Genomic DNA, 25162 nt, shown 5'->3' with positions numbered 1-25162 from the left:
ATAGACACAGCTGATCCTTACAGCCAACTGGCCTGGAGGTCAATTCTTCCCAGTGATACCAACAACAATCAAGACTTAATTACAACAAGGCTGTACACACAGTCCCCAAAGGGGTGCACCAAGAGTGTCCACCTCAGGTTAACTGGGGAGGCAGACCCACTGGGCCATATTGGAAACCTAGCACACAAATCTACCTTACCAACTCAGGGAAGCAGTGAAAATGTGGCGTCAAAGAATCAGATCACAAACAAAAGAAATGGAGGAAAACAAACGATTGGATATAGAATTCAAAACCACGGTTATAAGGCTTTTCAAGAATATCCTAGAAAAGGCCAATAAATATAACGAGACCCTCGAAGATATGAAAAAGGACCAACTAGAAATTAAACATACACTGACTGAAATAAAAAATATTATACAGAGACCCAAAAACAGACAAGAGGAACACAAAAATCAAGTCAAAGAATTGAAATACAAAGAAGCAAAAAACACTCAACCAAAAAAGCAAAAAGCAAAAAAAAAAATCCAAAAAGTTGAAGATGGTGTAAGAAGACTCTGGGACAACTTCAAGCATACCAACATCAGAATTATGGGGGTGCCAGAAGAAGAGAGAGAGCAAGATACTGAAAACCTATTTGAAGAAATAATGACCAAAAACTTCCCCTACCTGGTGAAAGAAACAGACTTACAAGTCCAGGAAGCGCACAGAACCCCAAACAAAAGGAATCCAAAGAGGACCACACCAAGACACAATCATAATTAAAATGCCAAGAGCAAAAGACAAAGAGAGAATATTAAAAGCAGCAAGAGAAAAACAGTTAATTACCTACAAGGGAGCACCCATACGACTGTCAGCTGATTTCTCAACAGAAACTATGCAGGCCAGACGGGAGTGGCAAGAAATTTTCAATGTGATGAATAGCAAGAACCTACAACCAAGATTACTCTACCCAGCAAAGCTATCATTCAGAACTGAAGGGCAGATAAAGAGCTTCACAGATAAGAAAAAGCTAAAGGAGTTCATCACCACCAAACCAGTATTATATGAAATGCTGAAAGGTATTCTTAAAGAAGAGGAAGAAGAAAAAAGTAAAGATAAAAATTATGAACAACAAATACATATCTACCAACAAGTGAACCTAAAAATCAAGTGAATTAAAAACCTGAGGAACAGAATAATCTGGTGAATATAATAGAATCAGGGACATAGAAAGGGAGTGGACTGATAATTCTCACGGGGAAAGGGGTATGGGGATTCATGAAGAGACTGGATAAAAATCATACACCTATGGATGAGGACAGTGAGGGGGAGGTAAGGGCAGAAGGTGGGGTGGGAACTGGGTGGAGGGGAGCTATGGGGGGAAAAAGGAGAAACAATTGTAATAATCTGAATAAAGATTTATTAAAATAAAAAATAAAAAGATGAGGCAACTGGTAACTTCAGAAGAAAGGTCATGTACGAGAATGAAAATCTAATCATATTGTACAATATAGGTTAGCATAACAGCATTTACCAGAAAAATGATGTAACTATTTAACATTGATTTAATGATGAATTTTAGAAGAGAAGAATCATGTTTGGAGAAAAAAGATGATTTTATGAAAGAGTTAAATTTTCTTCTTTTGTGTTTGGAAGCTGTTATATACTACATAATATTAGCAAACCAAGTAGTATTCATTATGTAGCAGTAAGAATTATATAACAGGAAAGATATCTAGAAAATGCAAAATGGTTGTGACTATGAATACTGGACATTGCAAGGTGGAAAGGGAGGGGTAAGGTATTAATTATTAATTTCTAATATATAACAGAGCTTAATCAGTAATTACCTGTTATAAGAATGCAATTTTTGAACTTTTCTGTAAATGATGTTACTGGTAAAACACTTTGAAAATGTAGCATGATTTTTCATTTTTTTTGTTTCAGAGATTTCTCTTGAAGAGGAGAAGTACAAACCCTTAATTGCTGGAGAAGAACAAGTAAATTGTATTTCACTTGAAATGAACCCATCAACTACTGTTGATTCTTCTGTTGAGACAAACAGTCCAAAGTTTAGGGAGGTGTCTCCACAGATGTCATTGAAACCAGAAGGAAATGTGGATGGTATGTGTTAAAGGGTCAAAATGAGCTGTATTTAATTGAATAATACTTTAATCTCTTCTTTTTTCTAAGTTTCTAATATTTTAATGTGCCTATGAATCTCCAAGAAGGGGATATGCTATGTATCATTTACCAAATTCATTTGTCCATGAAACTCTTGAGGCCATGTCTCCCTCAAGAAACTTTTGTAGCCTAGAAGGAATTATTTTGGGTTTTCTCTTCTAAATTCTTATATAAACGAAACAGTTCTTTCTTCAGTCATTCTCTGTCTTGCACTTTATCAGAGACTACTAGAAAAGGTAGCTGGCACTTTAACATTCTGCTTGGATAGTTCCTTAGCTAATCACGGAGTTTGTTAAGAACATTTTCTGTTGTTCTTATTTTCACAGGTACCAAATTTTCTGCTACTATATAACAAGAAACCCCTTTTCTAGCCAATAACTTTTTTTCACTGGCCAGTCTCTCACCAACTGTCCCTTTGAAGCCTTTCAACTTCTGCATGTTGCCCAGTCCCAAAGCCAGTGCACATGTCTTACTTAGGCTTTTGTCATGTCAGCACCCGTTTTTGAGATAATTCTGTTTCGGTTATTTATTCATGGAAAACAAATTAGTCTTAAAACTTAGTGGCTTAACACGACTATTATATTTTATCTTACACTTTTGTGAGTTAGGAATTGGGAAGATCCTTCTCTGCCGTGTGGAGAAACCCTTAATTGCTGGAGAAGAACAATTGCTGGCATCACTCAGGGGTATTCCTCTGTCAGCTGGGCTTATCCGGAGGGTGCAAGATGATGTGGCTCCCTTTCCTGGCAGGCCTCAGCTGGGCCTGCTCAGCTGGGTTCCATTTTTTCATTTTAGTCTCATGGCCTTGCCATTCAGTCTTTCCTGAATAGTTGAGCTTCTTTTAGGGTGGCTTTGGCTTCCAGATTCCAAGGTGGACAATGCCAGTTCTCTTAAAGGCTAGATCTAGAACAGACATAGCAACATTTCAGTCATACTCAGTTGGTCAAGGCCATCACAGCACCGGGCCAAATTCAAGGGGCAGGGAGAAGGAGGCCCTTTCTAGATGAGACAGATGTCAGAGACTTGCTGTATGTGTGACCATTTTTAATTCATCATAATAACTTAAATATTCTTATTCATTAGAATCATAGTTAGTAGGTATCATAAGCCTTTTATTTAAAAAAATAAAAAAATAAAAACACTTTTAGGCATAGAATAGAGGCTGTATAGCCTAGTGCAAGAGTCAGCAAACTTTCTAAAAAGAACCACATGGTAAATATTTTAGACTTAGCAAGCAAAACAATCACAAATCTACTTTGTAAAATGAGTCATATTTATATGATTAAGGTGCTACAGAACAATTGTTCATGAAAAAGTAAATAAAAAAGAATTTCCCCCAAGTGCTTACCTTATATGAATAATCCCAAAAGGTCATTTGAATAAAAGGTAACTATAAGTATTGATACAATATAAATTATCTTTCTAAATAGGCCTGCTAATTGGAAACTTTTTAAATCTAGAAGGAAAGAGTATTTGAATTTTAGGAAAAAAGAGGGGATGCTGCTGGCTTAAATAAGATAACATAGATATCAGAATTGGAGAGGAGTTAACAAAGGAAGAAGAAAAACTCTTTTCATTATTGTTTATTTTCAGAAAATATCAACCAGGTAAAAAATGAGCCACTGCCAGAAAATAGAGGTAGTACCCTGGTTATTAATTATTTGAAGGTCTAGCAAATTAGATTTAGTGCACTTCAATTATGTTCTTAATATCATTGTAAAAGTCTAGGTAATAAGATTTTTTTCTTTTTTTGGTTTTTTGAAGATAGATTTTGGTGATTGAACTTCCCTGTCAGTTATTAATCCATGATATTATAGTCTATTCTTCTTCCTTGTTTCTAATCACAGATATTGTTATTTTTAAACTACTTTTTATATCTTCTTTAAAAGCAAATTGTATATTACTGAAATTTTAAGGAAGAGAAAATTTTATATGCCAATAAAAATACAGTGTGCATTATTTCTTTTCAGTATTTTTATTGCAATGAAAAATGCAAAAGGAAAAATCTGTCATTTCAAACACAGCTGAACTACAGAGTTAACACAGTACTTTTTACTGTTATCATTAATACATTAGCCTAAAACTAAGTAATGATAATTTATAGAAATTTATTCCATTTTCTCTAAACTAATTTTGCTTTGAGACATTTTTTGTTATGCTTTTGCTTTCAGAGCCTGATGATTTGGAAACAGAAGTTCTAGGAGAGCCAAGTGGAACAAACAAAGATGATGGCTTACCTTTCCCTGTCACTGAAGTGTGGATTAGTGAGACTGAGGAAACAAAGGAAACTGAGTATGTTACCTCTTTTTTCTTATCTGTCAAAACCTGGATCCCATTTTGTAATTTCTTTTTTTTCCTTTTTTTAAAATATGTTTTTACTGATTTCAGAAAGGAAGGGAGAGGGAGAGAGAGATAGAAACATCAATGATGAGAGAGAATCATTGATCGGCTGCCTCCTGCATACCCCACACTGGAGATTGGCCCGCAGCCCAAGCATATGCCCTGACCGGGAATTGAACCATGACCTCTGGTTCATAGGGTAGATGCTCAACCACCGAGCCATGCCAGCTGGGCTATAATTCCCTTTTAAGAAATACTATCATGGCCCGGTCAGCCTGACTCAGTGTTTGAGTGTCAACCTATGAATCAGGAGGTTTGGTTCGATTCCCAGTCAGGGCACATGCCTGGGTTGCAGGCTCAATCCCCAGTGTGGGGCATGCAGGTGGCAGCCGATAAATGATTCTCTCTCATCATTGATGTTTCTATCTCTGTCTCTCCCTTCCTCTCTGAAATAAATAAAAATATAGTTCAAAAAATACTGTCATAATCTAATATTACCCTATATCCTATATCTTATAAAAGTAATTTAATTTTTAGACATTATGTTCAGAAATCAACAAGTATGTAAAGACATACAGTAAGAAGTCTCTTTCCACCTCTATCCCAAATAAATTCCCACTCTCTGCTCCTTCCAAATATTTTTAATATGTACATAAGCAAAAACAAATATATAGTCCACCTCCCTTTTCAATTAGTTCTTAATACAATGTACACAGTATTTTCAATCCTTTACATTTTTAGTCAGTAATCCAGGAATATTTTTCATATTAATACATACAGTGTTTCCTCTATCTTATGACTACTTAGTATTCCATTATATGGACTAGGGGCCCGGTGCACCAAATTCGTGCACTGGGGGGTGGGGGGTCCCTCAGCCCAACCTGCCCCCTCTTACAGATTGGGAGCCCTCAGGGGATGTCCTACTGATGGCTTACGGGCCTAGACACAGTCTGGTCTCCCTCTGCAGGAGGTGACCAGGCTGATCAGGGGAAGGCGCCAGCCCCATCACCCCGCTGCTGCAGCCACTGCCAGCCACCACAGCCACCAAGGTGTTTTCATTAACACGGACTCCAGTCCCTTCACCATGAAAAAATGACAACTTTCTTTAGGCATTTTCAAGATGTCTCTTTCATAGGATAGTAGTGGCCTGGTGCACGAAATTCGTGCATATTAAAAGGGGATTAATTAGAGGAAATAATTCGATATTGCTATTTGCCCTTTATAATAGAAGTGTCAGAGATGAAAGAAAATTAGTAAATGTATATGAAAACCTTCCTCCTGTCAGAGTCTGGGGCACACCACGGAACCCAGACTCAAGTCCCCGCCCACCCATATGCTCCTCAAAATTGCGTGAGACCCAGACCCGGCTGCCCCCCTGTTGGGCTAGATCCAGTCCCACCCTTGTCAAACCCTGCCAGGCAGGGGGCAAGCCCCACTGGTTGGGGGGCATGGCCTGAGGTCCACCATCAAGCCCTGCCAGGCGGGAGGGGGGGTGCAGCCTCAGGTCCCCCGGCCCAGCTCCGGGAGGGGTCGCAGCCTCAAGTCCCCCGTCAAGCCCCACTGGGTGGGGGGCGCGGCCTGAGTTCCCCTGACCCAGCACTGGGGGTGCACCTTGAGGTCCCCTGTCAAGCCCCCTGGGTGGGGGGGCATGGCCTGAGGTCCCCTGTCAAGCCCAGCCAGGCAGGGGGGCACAGCCTCAGGTCCCCTAGCCTGGTGCTGGGGTGGGGGGTGGAGTCTCAGGACCCCCAGCCTGACACCAGGGTGGGGGCGCAGCCTGAGGTCCCCTGTCAAGCCCCACCGGGCAGGGGCTGCAGTCTGAGGTCACCCGGCCTGGCACTGGGGCAGGGGGAGCAGCCTGAGGTCCCCTAGCCCAGCACCAGGACAGGAAGTGCACCTTGAGGTCCCCTGAGAAGCCCTGCCGGGTGGGGGGGCACAGCCTAAGGTCCCCTGTCAAGACCTGCCAGGTGGGGGACATGGCCTGAGGTCCTCTGTCAAGCCCCACAGGAGCGGGGGAGAGCGTAGCCTCAGGTCCCTGCTGATTGCTTATTAAGGCTCCTTATGGGAACTTGGCCTCAGCTGTGGGTGCAACCATCTTTGTGATTGAGTGATGGTCAATTAGCATATTCCCTCTTTATTACATAGGATAAACCACAACTCAAAGTCCTTTATGGATTCATATTACATGCTGCAATGTATTCATTACCTTTTTTTTTGGCTATTTTTTATTTTGTTTTTTTCAAGATTTAATTTTTTTTATTAAGGTATTATATGTGTACATATCTTACCATTGCTCCCCCCCACCCCACTCCCATACATGCCCTCACCCCCCAATGTTTTGCATCCGTTGGTTATTCTTATATGCATGCATGGAAGTCATTCGGTTGATCTCTTATTTCCCCCACCTCTCCCTAACCTTCCCGCTGTAATTTGTCAGTCTGTTTGATGCTTTACTGCCTCTGTAACTATCTTTTTGTTCATCAGTTTATAATGTTTTTCATTATCCCCAAATGAGTGAGATCATGTGGTATTTTTCTTTCATTGACTGGCTTATTTCACTTAGCATAATGTTCTCCAATTCCATCCAGGTTGCTACAAATGGTAAGAATTCCTTCTTTTTTATGGCAGCATAGTATTCCATTGTGTAGATGTACCATAGTTTTCTGATCCAGTCATCTGCTGACGGGCACCTAGGCTGTTTCCAAATCTTAGCTGTTGTAAATTGTGCTGCCATGAACATAGGGGTGCATATAACCTTTCTGATTGGTGTTTCTAGTTTCTTAGGATATATTCCTAGGAGTGGGATTACTGGGTCAAATGGGAGTTCCATTTTCAGTTTTTTGAGGAAACTCCATACTGTTCTCCACAGTGGCTGCACCAGTCTGCATTCCCACCAGCAGTGCACGAGGGTTCCTTTTTCTCCGCATCCTTGCCAACACTTGTCGTTTGTTGATTTGTTGATGATACCCATTCTGACAGGTGTGAGATGGTACCGCATTGTCGTTTTGATTTGCATCTCTTGGATAATTAGTGACTTTGAGCATGCTTTCATGTGTCTCTTGGCCTTCCTTCTGTCTTCTTTCTAAAAGATTCTATTTAGGTCCGTTGCCCATTTTTTTATTGGATCATTTATCTTCCTTTTATTAAGTTGTATAAGCTGCCTGTAGATGTTGGAGATTAAACCTTTATCAGTGATAACATTTGCAAATATGTTCTCCCACACAGTGGGGTTTCTTATTGTTTTGTTGATGGTTTCTTTTGCTGTGAAAAAGCTTTTTATTTTGATGTAGTCCCATTTGTTTATTTTCTCTTTGGCTTCCATTGCCCTAGGGGCAGTATCAGTGAAGAAGTTCTTTCAGCATATGTCTGAGATTTTGCTGCCTGTGGATTCCTCTAGTATTTTTATGGTTTCCCGTCTTATGTTTAAGTCCTGTATCCATTTTGAGTTTATTTTTGTGTATGGTGTAAGTTGGTGATATAGTTCCATTTTTTTCCATGTATCTGTCCAATTTTCCCAATACCATTTATTGAAGAGACGGTCCTGACTCCATTGTATGTTCATGCCTCCTTTGTCAAATATTAATTGAGCATAGTGATTTGGGTTGATATCTGGATTCTCTATTCTATTCCATTGGTCTATATGTCTATTCTTGTGCCAGTACCAGGCTGTTTTGATGACAGTGGCTTTGTAATACAGCTTGAAATCTGGTATTGAGATCCCTCCTACTTTATTCTTCTTTCTCAGGATTACTGTGGCTATTCGGGATCTTTTTTTATTCCAGATGAATTTTTGGAGTTCTTTCTAGGTCTGTGAAATATGCTGTTGTTATTTTAATGGGGAGTGCATTGAATCTATAGATTGCTTTGGGTAGTATGGACATTTTAATGATGTTGATTCTGCCAATCCATGAACATGGTATGTTCTTCCATTTGTTTACGTCTTCCTCTTATCTCTTTTTTCAGTGTCCTGTAGTTTTCCGTGTATAGGTCTTTTACCTCCTTGGTTAAGTTTATTCCTAGGTATCTTAATTTTTTTGGTGCAATGGTAAATGGGATTGCTTTTTTAGTCTCTCTTTCTGTAAGTTCACTATTGGTGTATAGAAATGCCATAGATTTCTTGGCATTAATTTTGTATCCTGCTACATTGCCAAATTCATTTATTAAGTCTATTAGTTTTTTTATGGAGTCTTTCGGGTTTTTTATGTACAATACCATGTCATCTGCAAATAAGGACAGCTTTACTTCTTCTTTTCCAATTTGGATGCCTTTTATTTCTTCTTCTTGTCTAATTGCAATGGCTAACACTTCCAGTACTATGTCAAACAGGAGTGCTGAGAGTGGGCATCCCTGTCTTGTTCCTGTTCTTAGGGAAAATGGTTTTAGTTTTTGCCCATTGAGTATGATGTTAGCTGTGGGTTTATCATATATAGCTTTTATTATGTTGAGGTATGATCCTTCTCTTCCCACTTTGTTGAGAGTTTTTATCAAGAAAGGGTGTTGGATTTTGTCAAATGCTTTTTCTGCATCAATTGATATGACTATGTGATTTTTATCTCTCAATTTGTTTATGTGATGTATCACATTTATTGATTTGCGGATATTGAACCATCCTTGCATTCCTGGGATAAATCCTACTTGGTCATGGTGTATGATCTTTCTGATGTACTGCTGGATCCTATTTGCTAGAATTTTGTTGAGGATTTTGGCATCTACGTTTATGAGGGATATTGGCCTGTAATTCTCTTTCATTGTGTTGTCTTTATCTGGTTTTGGTATTAGGGTGATGCTGGCTTCATAGAAGGAGCTTGGAAGTGTTCCTTCCTCTTGAATTTTTTGGAATAGTCTGAGGAGGATAGGTTTTAGTTCTTCCTTGAATGTTGGGTAAAACTCTCCTGTGAAGCCATCTGGCCCCGGGTTTTGTTTGCTGGAAGCTTTTTGATGACTGCTTCAATTTCGTCCATAGTTACTGCCATATTGAGCTGTTTACATTCTTCCTGATTGAGTTTTGGAAGGTTATATTTTTCTAAGAATATGTCCATTTCCTCCAGGTTGTCCAGTTTGTTGGAATAGAGTTGTTCGTAGTATTTTTTAACAATCCTTTGTATTTTGGTGGGATCTGTTGTTATTTCACCTCTTTCATTTCTGATTTTGTTTATTTGGGTCCTCTCTCTTTGCTTCTTGGTGAGCCTGGCTAGAGGTTCATCAATCTTGTTTAACCTTTTAAAGAACCAGCTCTCAGTTTTGTTGATCTTTTGTATTGTTTTTTTTGGTCTCTGTGTTGTTTATCTCCGCTCTGATCTTTATTATTTCCTTCCTTCTGCTTACACTGGGCTTTTCTTGTTGCTCTCTTTCTAACTCTTTGAGTTGTAGGGTTAGGTAATTTATTACCATTGTTTCTTGTTTTTTTGCAGTAGGCTTGTAGAGCTATGAACTTCCCTCTCAAGACTGCTTTTGCTGTGTCCCATAGATTTTGGATTGTTGTATTTTCATTGTCATTTGTTGCCATGATGTTTTTTATTTCTTCCTTGATCTCTCTGGTAACCCAGTCATGGTTTAATAGCATGCTGTTTAGTCTCCATGTGTTTGATTTCTTTGGGTTGTTTTTATTGTAGTTGATTTCCAGTTTTATGCCACTGTGGTCTGAGAAGATGCTTGATATGATTTCTATCTTCTTGAATTTGAGGAGACTTTGCCTATGTCCCAACATATGGTCTATCTTTGAAAATGACCCATGTGCACTTGAGAATGTATATTCTGTGGCTTTGGGGTGAAATGTTCTGAAGATGTCAATTAATTCCATCTGGTCTAGTGAGTCGTTTAGGATTTATGTTTCTTTGCTGATTTTTTGTTTAGAGGATTTGTCCATTGGTGATAGTGGGGTATTAAAGTCTCCTACTATGATTGTATTGTTGTCAATCTCTCCCTTGATATCCTCCAGGAGATTTTTTATGTATTTGGGTGCTCCTGTATTGGGTGCATATATGTTTACCAGAGTTATTTCTTCTTGTTGGATTGCTCCCTTTAGTATTATGAAGTGGCCTTCCTTATCTCTTGTTATGTCCTTCACTTTGAGATCTAATTTGTCAGATATAAGTATTGCTACCCCAGCTTTTTTTTTCATTTCCATTCGCCTGGAAAACCTTTTTCCATCCCTTCACCCTCAGTCTGTGTACGTCTTTTTTTCTGAGGTGCATTTCTTGTAGATAGCAGATATATGGATTTTGTTTTCTTATCCAATCCGTTACCCTATGTCTTTTGATTGGGGCATTTAATCCATTACATTTAAAGTTATTATTGATAGGTACTTATTTGTCGCCATTTTTATTCTTCACCCCTGTGTTCCTTCTTCGCTTCCTATTTCTTTTTTTTTACAGCAGACCCTTTAGCATTTCTTGCATTGCTGGTTTGGTGGTAATAAATTCCCTTAGTTCTTTTTTGTCTGTGAAGCTCCTGATTTCACCTTCAATTTTGATTGATAGCCTTGCTGGGTACAGTATTCTTGGATTCAGACCCTTCCTTTGCATGACTTTGTATATTTCATTCCATTCCCTTCTGGCCTGATGAGTTTCTGTTGAGAAATCTGTTGCTAGTCTGATGGGGGTTCCTTTGTATGTAACTTTCTGTGTCTCTTTTGCTGCTTTTAAGATTCTTACTTTGTCGTTGGTGTTTGCCAATTTAATTATAATGTGCCTTGGTGTCGGTCTTTTGGGTTCATTTTGCTTGGGACTCTGTGAGCTTCTTGGATTTGTGTGGGTTTTTTCTTCCCTATATCAGGGAAGTTTTCTGTCATTATTTCTTCAAACAGGTTTTTCTATTCCTTGCTCGGTTTCCTTCCTTCTGGTACCCCTATTATGCGGATGTTGTTTTGTTTCTTGTTGTCCCAAAATTCCCTTAGGCTCTCCTCCTGCTTTTTAATTTTTTTCTTCTAGAAGTTGCTCTACTTGGATAATTTTCCCCACCTTGTCTTCTAGCTCAATGATGTAGTCCTTTGCTTCTTCTAGTCTACTCATGATTCTTTCTATTGAGTTCTTTACAGCAGCGTTGTCATTTTTCATTTCTTCTTGGTTCTTCTTCATTTCCTCTTGGTTCTTACTCATATTGTTGAATTTGTCTTCCATTCTTTTCAGTCACCTTATGACTATTTCTCTGAATTCTTTCTCTGGAAGGTTGCTTGCCTCCATTTCGTTTACTTCCTTTTCTGGTGATGCCTGCTTTTCTTTCATATGCGGGCTGTTTCTTTGTCTCCCCATGGTCTCTCTTCTCTGGATGTCTGGTTATGTAGTTCTCTCTCTCCTGCGTTGATTTAAAGGCACAAAATACAACACAACCAGGTGCAACACAGAAGGCACTGAACAGAAATGTATTCACGATATTAATAACCTCCAATAAAGGTAACCACCAGAGAAAGGCAAATTAGGGGATAGGAGAGAAAGAAGAAGAGGAAAAAGAAAGAAAAAAAAAAGGAGTGTCAAAATGAAATTGGGAAAAGGAAATAAAAAAGTAAGAGAGACAAGAAAGAGACTAAGAGAAAAAGGGGAACAAACTATATATATGGGGATAAAACTCCAATAGAACAACCACTAATCCCAGAAACCACTAATGCCAGCAACAAGTACCTGGGGATTAATACAAACTACAACACCAACTAATATCAAGTGAGACAAGGGAAAACAGAAGCAAAAAACAAACAAAAACAAAACAAACAAAAAAACAAACAAGGAGAGAAACCAAGATGGCGGCATAGGTAAACACCTAAAATGCTGCCTCGCACAGCAATTTCAAAACTACAACTAAAAGACAGAACGGACACCATCCAGAACCACAGGAAAGCTGGCTGAGTGAAAATTCTACAACTAGAAGGAAAGAGAAAAGCTCACAGAGAATTGGAGGTACGGCAAAGGGTCTTTGTGCGCGCAGAGAGGAAGGGCGGCTGAGAGCCTGGTTGACTTTCTCTGGCGGAAGGGGGAAGGAAGCCCCCGACTGCACTGAACCCCAGTTCTGACTGCACTGAACCCCAGTTCCGGGCGAGCCCCTGGGGACCCACGCTCTTACGGGGGGAGTCTGGACTCTCGGGCGGAGACTCGGGAGCCGGGGAAGGCGGAGGACTGAAAGCGCGCGCGCACCAGTGCGCACAAAGTTTGCGGAGGTTGCCACAGGCTTTCCCTAGTGGAAGGGAGTCAGAGGCTCCTGACTGCACTGAGCCCCAGTCTGACTGCAGTGACCCCAGTTCCAGGCGAGCCACTGGGGACCCACGCTCCTGTGGGGGGAGTCTGGACTTTCAGGAAGAGACTTGGGAGCCGGGAAGGCAGAGGTCTGAAGGCATGCACGTGCGCGCAAGGGCAAGGCTGACGGGAAGCCAAGACTGAGATTCCACCCCATCCAAGCTGAGCACAGAGGCTATTGCAATTTGGCAAGTCTAATCCTATAAGACTGTCTCCAGCACCGAACTTCTCCCTGCAGAGACACAGCTGATCCTTACAGCCAACTGGCCTGGAGGTCAATTCTTCCCAGTGATACCAACAACAATCAAGACTTAATTACAACAAGGCTGTACACACAGTCCCCAAAGGGGTGCACCAAGAGTGTCCACCTCAGGTTAACTGGGGAGGCAGACCCACTGGGCCATATTGGAAACCTAGCACAGAAATCTACCTTACCAACTCAGGGAAGCAGTGAAAATGCGGCGTCAAAGAATCAGATCACAAACGGAAGAAATGGAGGAAAACAAACGACTGGATATAGAATTCAAAACCACGGTTATAAGGCTTTTCAAGAATATCCTAGAAAAGGCCGATAAATATAACGAGACCCTCGAAGATATGAAAAAGGACCAACTAGAAATTAAACATACACTGACTGAAATAAAAAATATTATACAGAGACCCAAAAACAGACAAGAGGAACACAAAAATCAAGTCAAAGAATTGAAATACAAAGAAGCAAAAAACACTCAACCCAAAAAGCAAAAAGCAAAAAAAAAAAAATCCAAAAAGTTGAAGATAATGTAAGAAGCCTCTGGGACAACTTCAAGCGTACCAACATCAGAATTATGGGGGTGCCAGAAGAAGAGAGAGAGCAAGATACTGAAAACCTATTTGAAGAAATAATGACCGAAAACTTCCCCTACCTGGTGAAAAAAATAGACTTACAAGTCCAGGAAGCGCACAGAACCCCAAACAAAAGGAATCCAAAGAGGACTACACCAAGACCCATCATAATTAAAATGCCAAGAGCAAAAGACAAAGAGAGAATATTAAAAGCAGCAAGAGAAAAACAGTTAGTTACCTACAAGGGAGCACCCATAAGACTGTCAGCTGACTTATCAACAGAAACTATGCAGGCCAGACGGGAGTGGAAAGAAATATTCAAAGTGATGAATAACAAGAACCTACAACCAAGATTACTCTACCCAGCAAAGCTATCATTCAGAATTGAAGGGCAGATAAAGAGTTTCACAGACAAGAAAAAGCTAAAGGAGTTCATCACCACCAAACCAGTATTATATGTATTGCTGAAAGGTATTCTTAAAGAGGAGGAAGAAGAAAAAAGTAAAGATAAAAATTATGAACAACAAATACATATCTATCAACAAGTGAACCTAAAAATCAAGTGAATTAAAAACCTGAGGGACAGAATAATCTGGTAAATATAATAGAATCAGGGGCATAGAAAGGGAGTGGACTGATAATTCTCAGGGGGAAAGAGGTATGGGGGGTTCATGAAGAGATTGGATAAAAATCATACACCTATGGATGAGGACAGTGAGGGGGAGGTAAGGGCAGAAGGTGGGGTGGGAAATGGGTGGAGGGGAGCTATGGGGGGAAAAAGGAGAAATAATTGTAATAATCTGAACAAAGATTTATTTAAAAAAACAAAAAAAAAACCAAACAAACAAAATAAGCAAAACCATCTCACAAAAAACATAAAAATTCAATATAATCAACATTCAAGCAAACAACAAAAGGACAGAGAGAAAAACAATTTTTTGGATAGTTAAGACAGCGAAGAGAGAGTTGTGTATGGACTTGGAGCAGGGGATTATAGATTAGATATATAAGTAGGGTGAAATTTTATCAGGGGGTAAACAGAAAGAATAGGGAAAATCTAAAGCAGGAAAGGGATAAGATAAACAGCACACCAAAATGGGAAAGGTTAAGAAGAGAGTGATGGCATAAAGGTAGAGTTGAGATAGAGTGAAACTATGCTAAAGGAAAGATGAAAATAGAATGTAGAACACTAATCCCAAGGTAAAATAAAGAGAAAATAAAATGATACTTTTAAAAAAAAGGTAAAATAGTAGTAGTAATGATACTGATTGAAAATAAAAATGTAATAATTAAAAAGGTAAAATCAAGTGAGGAAAAACGAAAAAAAATTGGTTTCTTGAGTAAAAGATGCAAAAAATGAAAATAAAAATAAAAAATAAAAAAAATAAAATGTGCAGTAGTGAAGGTCATTCACTTCCTCTACTGTTCTGTTTGGCACGCCTTTTTCTCAGTCCGGACTGTATTGCAGTTCCCTGTGTTCCACTGCTCCTCAGTGTTGTAAGCCAGTCCTGATTTTTAAGCAGGCGGTGTGCCTTAATCTCTCGTATTCCTTCATTTTTGATTACACAAGAGTCAATTTGTGATTCAGCCCCTGGGTGGCAGTGTTTCTGGATTGACTTCCGCATCTCTTTGGCCTCTCTAGCCTGTATTTATATCCTTCTTTCCCTGTGGCACTCAATACTGGATTGTGGAAGTGGGCAGCCTCAGAGCTGGCTCTCCGATGGTCACTCCCCGCTCCGATCCCCAGGTTCCAGAAAAACAACTTTCCCCTGCAGTCTCCCAGGGTGCTCCCAACTGGGTGATCCTATGTATTGGGCTTAGTAATCAGAAGCAAGGATTTGAAGAGGAAAAAGCCCAAGTGTGCGAACAATGGGTCTGCGCGCAAAGTCTCAGCAGCCGGTACACCTTTGAAATTCTTAGGCTGTCCCTGCACGTCAGATCAAAATGGGTTGCTTTTTAGAGATCCCTTCTTTTAGCAGCTCTGAGGACCCCCTTCCACATTCACAGATCACGCCAGCCCCAACAGCCACGGATTTTTCTAGGCACAGACTTCCCTGGTCCTCCAGCTCCCGCAGTGCGCGAGTTTCTCTCTCCCGCTGGGACCAGAGACCTCACCTTATCCCAGGCGAAATCTGACCTTTCCCTGGTGGAGTGTAGAGCTCCTCTGAATTTGTGTGTTTGCGCCAACTGGGGACCGGTGTTCTGGGGCTAGCGGCTGTTCGGTGGGTGCCACAGTTGTGGATTTTCAGGCTTCCTATAAGCTCCGCTTTCCCTTTCAAGATGGCGCGGTCTCCGCATCCGAGCCCGTAGCTCCGGGAGGGGACCCAGCCGCAGTGGGGGCTACCTGGTCAGAGGAACCCTGTCTAGCAGTCCCCCACCTTCTCCTGGAGTTTAGCTGTCCCTTAACTTGCCAACAAACACACCTCGTGCGACCCTCAGCTGTTCTTTCTTTCTGCTCTGGGACAAGGCTTGGAACAAGCCTGTCTATTCCGCTGCCATTTTTCTCCAGTCCCTTCATTACCTTTTAATAAAGTCATTTTGCCTGAATGTAAATATATCTATAGGATAGATACATAGCTGTGTAATTAATGGGTCAATTCCATTTTTATAAATTGCATTTGTAATTCAATTATTGTTCTCCCCAAAGGTTGTACTTATTTATGCTTTCAGAAAAAAATGTATAAAATGTCTTATTTTCCCCACAGCCTTGCTAACCTTTTATTATCAGAGTTTTTATTTTTGCCAATCTGATAGTATCATGGTTTAGGCAGGCGTCCTCAAACTACGGCCCGCGGGCCACGTGCGGCCCACTGAGGACATTTATCTGGCCCACCGGGTGCCGCTGCCTGTCCTGCTTAGCAGCCAACTTGTCCCGGGCCCACAGTGCGCATAGGTATTTGTTCATAGTTTTTTTTTTTAAACTATAGTCCGGCCCTCCAATGGTCTGAGGGACAGTGAACTGGCCCCCTGTTTAAAAAGTTTGAGGACCCCTGGTTTAGGGTCTTAGTTTATCTCTCTTATTATTGGTAAAGTCAAACATAGCTTTTCAAATGTTTAAGTTTCATTTCTATTTTCTGTGAGTTCTGTTTATATGGAAGTAGGTCTAAAATATTGAGTGATTAATTAAGCAAATTTATATTGAATAAAACATTTCCGTATACTAGAAAATATAATTCTATGTAAAATCATTATAGATGTACATATATATATGTCTGTAACTTTAAAGGAAAAGTATGGTCAGATGTCCAACAAACTGATAGCAGCACAGTAAACTAGGATTTGAGTGGTTAGGGGTGTCCTAAAAGAAACACTACTTTTTTTTTAATTGAGGTAAATTTATATAACAAAATTTATCGTCTTAACTATTTTAAAATGTACAATTTAATAATTTTTAATACATTCACAGTGTTGTCCAACCATTATCACTGTCTGGTTCCAGAACATTTTTACCCCCCAAAAGGAAACCCTGTACCCGTAAAACAGCACTCCTCATTTTCCCATCCTCCCAGCCTGGCAATCACTAACGTGCTTTCTATCTCTATAGATTTGCCTATTCTGGATATTTCATATGAAATAATAAAATATGTGGCTTTCTGTATCTGTCTTCTTTCACTTAACATAATGTTTTTAAAGTTCATCTATGTTGTAGCATGGATCAGTACTTCATTCCTTTTATGGCCAAACATTATTCCATTATATGAATATAGCATATATTTTTATCAATTCAGCCGTTGATATACATTCAGCAGATGATGATGGGTCATTTCCAGTGTTGTTTCTACCTTTTGGCTACTGTTAATAGTAATTCTGTGAACATTTGTGTACAGGTTTTCATTTGAATACCTGTATTCAGTTCTTTTGGTTGTATACCTGGGAGTGGAATTTCTGCAGCATATGATAATCCTGTGTTGATCTTTTTGAGGAACCAAGGAATACTACATTTTTAATGAAGAAATGTATTACTTGTATGATTAAAAATAAATATTTTTAAAAGTAAAAATAGAAAATTGTTCAAAATTTATAACTAAAAAAGTAAAAACTACTTAAATTTGAGATAGATGAAAAAGTATTAAGAAAATAAAAACTGCCTATGAACCAAACCCACAGAGATAAATTATTGCTACCTTTTGAAATATATTATTCTAGTCTAGAGATTTTCAGCTGTTATAAGAAATGGTGAGGGAGGTTGTTGTGAATGATTATGATTGGTGAAGGTTTGAACCGGGTAAAAAACATATTGTGCTTATTAGAGGAAGTATACATATAAATGAGAAAAATATTTAGAAGAGGAATCACAGCATGCCAGTGAACTTGAGTTCTGTTTTTTTATATTTGAGAGTGCTATTTCTAGTAAACTGTGAAGTTTTTTTTTTTAAACTGGTGTACCTATATGTGACAGATTAGAAGATAGGATCACTATTCAGCAAAATGAAGTTTCTGAAGAAGGAATTTTAAGGAAGGTGGATCAACTTAATGAAGTTCATATAGGTAAGCATCCTTGTATTGGTCTAATTACGTTCTGGAAGGTTGTGAACACTAACCTGTTTTATTTGGACAAGATATTAATGGAAACTATTCCTTATCAGTCACCTCAATCATTTAAAAAATATAATAGACATAGAGCACTGGACTCTGCATTTATAAGCCTGGATTGCTTGACAGTGTGAGCAATAAAACTTTTAGGTCAGTTATTTTATTAAATGTTCAAAATGAAAAGAATTGCTTCCTAAAACTAAGGCAATATACTAAGGACATGCATAAGTTGTCTTGTTTTCAATAGTATTAATTAAAATATAAAAAGCATACTTTTTTTCTATCTAACATATAGGAATAAAGATAAACTGAAACTAAAGATGAGTGTCTAAGCCTGCCGTGGGCAAACTACGGCCCGCGGGCCGGATCCGGCCCGTTTGGCTGTTCTATCTGGCCCGCGGAGCCGAAAGAGCGGAGGGTTCTCTTGCTCTCCCCTCTGCTCCTTTACTTTGAATTTATATTAGTTCACACAAACACTCCATCCATGCTTTTGTTCCGGCCCTCCAGTCCAGTTTAAGAACCCATTGTGGCCCTTGAGTCAAAAAGTTTGCCCACCCCTGGTCTAAACAGTGTTTCTTCACATTTTCTTGAATCTGTGTGTACATTTTAGTTTCCAATGTGATGGAAGTATATAACATTAAATCTTTTTTCTGAAAATTAGATTACTTATAAGATAGTACAATTACATACAGCAGGTCCTCTAATAACATCATTTTGTTCAAAGTCATTTCTTTATAACATTGATGAGACATAGTAGGAACTTACTGTTGTTTATCTCAATTAGCCTATTGTAAAATTGGTTTTGTTATATGTCATTTCAGTTAAAATTGCAGAATCTATTGACAACATTAAGTGGGGACTACTGTATATATTTTGATTTTGTTTTTCTGGAAGACATAAAGGTTTTTTGCTAGAATTTGTGTTAAATGTTGTGCCTTATCAATATAACTTAGAAATTTTATTTAAGTGCTATATAAGTTTATCACATAATTTTTGCTTTACACCACAGAACCTGGAATAGGTGATTCTCCGCACTCTAAATGTGATGTAGATAAATCTATTCACCCAGAACCATTTTTCCATAAAGTGGTTCACCCAGAACACTTGAATGTAGTCTCTCAAATTCAGTCCATTCTGTGTTCACCAGAAGAATCCTTTCCACTTCGATCTCGCTCTGGTTCACCACCAAAAAAGAAAAACAAGAATTCCTTGCTGATTGGACTTTCAACTGGTTTATTTGATGCAAACAACCCAAAGGCAAGTATGCTCCTCACATGGAAAATGTTATTCATTTGGTAACATTTTTATGGATTGTTTTTCTTTGATAAACTATAATATTGAGTTTTAATCCCTTAAAAACACAAGCACATATACTCAGACATACATCAAAACAACAAAGAAACTTCCATTTTATCATCTGAGATACTGAAAACAATCAGGACAAAGACTCTTCCATTGGCTCCCTGTTCAGGGTTCTTTTTATAGGGTTTTCTTTTATTTAGCAAAAGATCCCTCTTACATTATCTTTCTTTCCCACTACCCAACTCAACTTCCAGTGTTGGTATGAGACTAAGTTTAAGCAATGTATTTTAAATGGATAGAAGTATCATATTGCCTAATTTGTATATAGAAAGATTAATAGATGTTATATGCACTTTCTAAGTTTTTCAGACATCTTTTCTCACTTGCTAAATATGTAACCAATTTTTTTCTTGGTAAGAAAATAGAGCATTATCTCTATAGAGAATTTAAAAATACAAATAAATTACATATCATTTTATGTTACTTTTAATATACAAAATTTTTATATATAACTTTTTACCAAAATAGAATATATGCATAATCATTTTCTCACCCGCTTTTCTATGTAATATGTATTATAAAATGATTACAAATAATAATACTACAAAAATAGCATTTTTTTAATCCTAAGAAACTAGAAATACCAATTAGAAAGAATATATGCACCCTATGTTCATAGCAGCACAATTTACAGTAGCTAAGATTTGGAAACAGCCTAAGTGCCCATCAGCAGATGAGTGGATTAAAAAACTGTGGTACATCTACACAATGGAATACTATGCTGCGGTAAAAAAGAAGGAGTTCTTACCATTTGCAACAGCATGGATGGAGATGGAGAGCATTATGCTAAGTGAAATAAGCCAGTCAGAGAAAGATAAATATCACATGATCTCACTCATTTATGGAATATAATGAACAACATAAACTGATGAACAAAAATAGATCCAGAGACAGAGAAACATCGATCAGACCATTAAACCTCAGAGGGAAGGCAGGGGAGGGTGGGAGTAAGGGGGAGAGATCAACCAAAGGACTTGTATGCATGCATATAAGCCTAACCAATGGACACAGACAACAGGGGGATGAGGGCATGAGAGGGGGGCATACAGGGGGGTAATGGGGGAATAAGGACACATATGTAACACCTTACTCAATAAAGAAATTAAAATAAATAAAAGTACAAACCCTTGTGCCAAAAAAAAAATAGCATTTTGTCATATTGTCAAAAAGTCTCTCATATCATCTTTAATGGCCACAAATTCCATTTATTCTGCTATATCATTATTTTTTTTAAACTATATTTTATTGATATTTCACAGAGAGGAAGGGAGAGAGATAGAGAGCTAGAAACATCGATGAGAGAGAAACATCGATCAGCTGCCTCCTGCACACCTCCCACTGGGGATGTGCCCGCAACCAAGGTACATGCCCTTGACCGGAATCGAACCCGGGACCTTTCAGTCTGCAGGCCGACGCTCTATCCACTGAGCCAAACCGGTTTCGGCTGCTATATCATTATTTTTAAGCCAATCTTTTATTTAGGTTTGGCCTTTATGTTTCAATTTTTGTGATTACCATCCTCCTTATCTTTTTACACATCCACAATTATTTCCATAAAATAAATTTCTGTAAGTGCAATTTAAAAATATATATATTGCCTCATTTCCCCCATTAGGAAACAGTTTATAATGCTGTCAGTAGTATGTGAGAGTGTGTACTCTAAATAGCACCAACTGTTATCATTTACTTAAAAATTGTGTATTTAATGAATGAGTAATGGTGTTAATTTTTTTAAATTTGTATTTTTGTATTTCCCTAGGACCGTGGTCGGCAAACTGTGGCTCATGAGCCACATGCGGCTCTTTGGCCTCTTGAGTGTGGCTCTTCCACAAAATACCACGGCCTGGGCGAGTCTATTTTGAAGAAGTGGCGTTAGAAGACGTTTAAGTTTAAAAAATTTGGCTCTCAAAAGAAATTTCAATCGTTGTAATGTTGATATTTGGCTCTGTTGACTAATGAGTTTGCCGACCACTGCCCTAGGAGGTTGAATATTTTTTATATATTTATCTACATATGAATGAGTTGCCTGAGTTCTTTTTTTGTTGTTATTTAATTCTCACCTGAGAGAGAGAAAAACATAGATGTGAGAGAAACACATCAATTGGTTATCTCACACACTCCCCAACCAGGCCAGGGATCGAGCCTGCAATTCAGGTACATGTCCTGACTGGAATCGAACCTGGGACCCTTCAGTCTGCAGGCTAACGCTCTTACCACTGAGCCAAACCAGCTAGGGCTGAATTCTTTTGTCCTTTATTGCTTTTTAAATATGTCATTTTGATTTTCAATTTAATTTTCCAATTAGATAAGTTTTTATTTTGTGGAGTATTTTCTTATGCTTATCTTAAAGTATAGATATTGCTAAATACTCACTTATTTAATAGTAATTAGACTTTCAAAGATATAAACTTGGTGTGACAGACAAGGTTTATCATATAAGTTATGTATTTCTTTTGTATTAAAGGTGTATAGCTGTCTTTTGCCCAAAGCTTTTTAAAGAGAGGGAAGGCAGGGGTAAGGGTCAGGGGGAGAGATTAATGGGGGAACTTATATGCATATATGCATAGCCCATGGACACAGTCACTAGTGTGGTGAAAGTTTGGGAGGGGTGGGTACGGGGTGGAGGGAGTCAATGGCGGAAAGAGTGAGGAGGACATTGTAATACTTTCAACAATAAAGATAAATTTAAAAAAATAAAATTACGACTCCTTACATAATACATTCAATTATTTGATTTACTTTCATGACCTTAGTTTATACCTCACTAGTTCTGTAAAAGTACTTTGGGAGAAAAGTGCAAGAAAAAAACACTAGAAAGTCAAAGCAATCTGTAGCCATTTCAGGCAAGGATAGAAAACTATATCTGGCTAGCCCATAAATCTCTGAAATAATGCTGACCTTGAATCATGAAGATAAACATTTATATAATTTGTTTCCTTAAGTGGGATAATTTAACCTCTTACAAAGATTTCTTGTTATAGCAAATGTAAGGTGGGGAAAATATTAATGTACAATTTACAACTAGCGCATGTACCTTAAATGTCTTCTTTTTATTTGCTAAAATAACAATCTATAATAATAAAAGCATAATATGCTAATTAGACCGGACAGCCGAGTGACCTTCTGGATGTCCTTCTGGACAACCTTCCGGATGAAACTGGGGCTGTGAGGGCCGAGGCTGCGAGGGCTGAGCCCCTTGCACGAATTTCGTGCATCGAGCCTCTAGTTCTTAGATAATGTTCATGATTTTTGCCTTTGGTAAGTGCTCATAATTTTTTAATTAGTGTTTTAAATTCATTTTTAACCCAGTTTATGGGTTGGAATAAGCAAATATTTATAAAAGCTATTTTTTTAATCCTCACCTGAGGATATGTTTTTTAATGAGAGAGAGAGAGAGGGAAACATCAATGTGAAAGAGAAATATCTGTTGGTTGCTTCCCATATGATCACCCACTTTGATCAAACCTGAAACCTAGGTATGTGCCCTGGCCGGTAATCGAACCTGCAATCTTTTTGGTATACGGGATGATGCTCAAACCAACTGAGCCACCTGGTCAGGACTGTAAAAACAATTTCAAGGGTGAAATGTTATATTTAATTGCAGTAAACAGAAGCTAAACAGATGTGCTTATCATAAACCATTTCACAGTCTAACCAAAGTATTACTAATTAATAATTTTATATGAAAAATACTACTGATGAAAAAGTGAGTATTTTATGTTTTAAAGTTTTCTAAAACATCGATCTCCTGATTGATTTATAATGGCACCAAATGCTAGCTGTGTGAAATCATTCTATAAAGAATCTAGAAAAAAGATTAGTCTGACTATAAATGAAGATGTAAGGCAACATGTTATAGATAGCTATTTTCAGAAAGATATCTTTCTATGATTGTTAAAACTATAGAATATTACTTTAACAACATGAAAAAACTTAGAATCAGAATTATAGAACTGAAAGTTTGCTTATATAAAATTTTCTGATTAAAGATAAATATTCTGTTTAAAACTTTAACAGCCTTTCAAAGAAGACTACGAACCTAAATGATTTTTAACATAGGACAGATAGTTGTTGGGTTGGTAGGTGTGTAAACCCATTCTGAGAGGAAGGTTGTCAAATGACATACCACTGGAAATTCTTCCTGTTATTTTATGTTCAGTTATGAAAGCTATTTTAAGGAGTGAAAGGAATAAATTAGAATTAAGATTATTTTTTCCAGGCTAAAATTTATGTCAACCTAAAAAATAGTGCATCTTTTTGTGTAGTTGCTTTGTATTTAGGTATGTAATGCATATATGCTATTAATTTTTTATCACTGTTTATCCCCCTGTAGACTCTTCTCTACTCTCTAGCCACCTCTCCCTGCAATCACTCTCTTTCGTATCCAGGAGTATATGCCGTTAATTTTTATTGATTAGCATGTTTCTGGAGAAACTGTTACTAGGTGTGTATTTTGCATACTGCTAGTTTATAATATACATGGTTCAAAACATTAAAATAATAAGTCAAGGATAAATTCTGCTGACAGTGAGAGATTCAGCAAAAGAAATACTATTAAATGCTTTAAAAAGCAGTGTATCTTCACCATCTTGCCCATTGAAACCATTTTTTCCTCTTGAGTGCTTTAATATGTAAATTATGTTCCAATAATGGAAATTTATCCTTTTTTATTCTCAAAAACAGATTGTACCAATCAAATTGTCCAAGTAGATAAATTTTCATTAATATGCTAAATGTTGTGTTTTCACAGTCTCCCGTCTGGTGTATATGCTGTTCATCAGGGGCTTGGGAGTCGTGTTTCAGATCTCACAGAGTCCTTAGGGTTAACCCAACCCTGAGACTTATACTGTAATACATACTTGATCTGTAGCCCTGTCTGTCCATTGACATTCTAATGGTTGAAAGTTAGTGGACAAAAGCCATTCCTCATATTCCCAGTCTTATCCAACAAAAAAATCAAATTGTAAACACCTCAACTGTAAGCAGGGTTTTTCCTTAGCTGGGTTTGCAGAGTTCCTTCTCACCTGCTGCTACCAAGGATTTTCAGCATGAACATGGAAGTGTCTTTAGCCTTCCAGAGTGGGAAAGGCTCCACTCACAGCCCATTGTTCATTTAGCATTGTTAGGCTTTTTTGTTGTTGTTAATCCTCACCTGAGGATATTTTTCCATTGATTTTTTAGAGAGAGTGGAAAAGAGAGAGAGAAAACCAATGATGTGAAAGAGACATGTTGATTGGTCTCACCTCCACCAGGGCTTGGGATCGAGCTTGCCACAGAGGTACATGCCCTTGATTGGAATCGAACCTGGGACCTCTCAGTCCCCAGGCCGACGCTCTCAAACTGGCTAGGACTTTGCCTCCCTCCTTTCTTCCCCCCACTAATTTGAGGACTCTGATTTAACCATTGTTGGCTAGCCAGCAACTCCTAGTGATAAAGTGGTACAAAGAGCCATCAATTATGTGTAATGGTGCTTAGCCACACTTCAGATTAACTTTCAAGATTTGGGAAAAAATACAGGTGTCTCCAAAAAATGTATGCACACTTAATAGCTGATCGCTCAATTTTGAAAATGAAATGTATTTTAATAAAAAATGCCTTTATAATTATTCAAAGTGCGTGTATACTTTTTGGGGGGACACCCTATATATATGGAGGGTTGGCCATAGGACAGTAAAGGAAGACTTGGCAGAGATACCATGAAAGGGCACAGTATGGACCA

General features: G+C 38.4%; 1 protein-coding gene across 5 annotated transcripts in view; it reads left to right on the top strand.

The window, feature by feature from the left end:
- The window catches only part of NEK1 (NIMA related kinase 1), a 170410-nt gene that overhangs the window by 132305 nt on the left and 12943 nt on the right, over window positions 1-25162 (top strand). For all 5 annotated transcript variants that reach the window (XM_080675792.1, XM_080675791.1, XM_080675789.1 and 2 more), the window contains 4 exons: window positions 1928-2104; window positions 4336-4456; window positions 17948-18036; window positions 19091-19338. In XM_080675792.1, the coding sequence (XP_080531918.1) occupies window positions 1928-2104; window positions 4336-4456; window positions 17948-18036; window positions 19091-19338 (635 nt within the window). The remainder of the gene's footprint in view (window positions 1-1927; window positions 2105-4335; window positions 4457-17947; window positions 18037-19090; window positions 19339-25162) is intronic.

This window comes from Plecotus auritus (genome assembly GCF_963455305.1).
Source record: "Plecotus auritus genome assembly, chromosome: 6".
Classification (NCBI taxonomy): Eukaryota; Metazoa; Chordata; class Mammalia; order Chiroptera; family Vespertilionidae; genus Plecotus; species Plecotus auritus.
The sequence above is the reverse complement of the archived record's forward strand: the minus strand, read 5'-3'. Positions and strand labels throughout refer to the sequence as shown.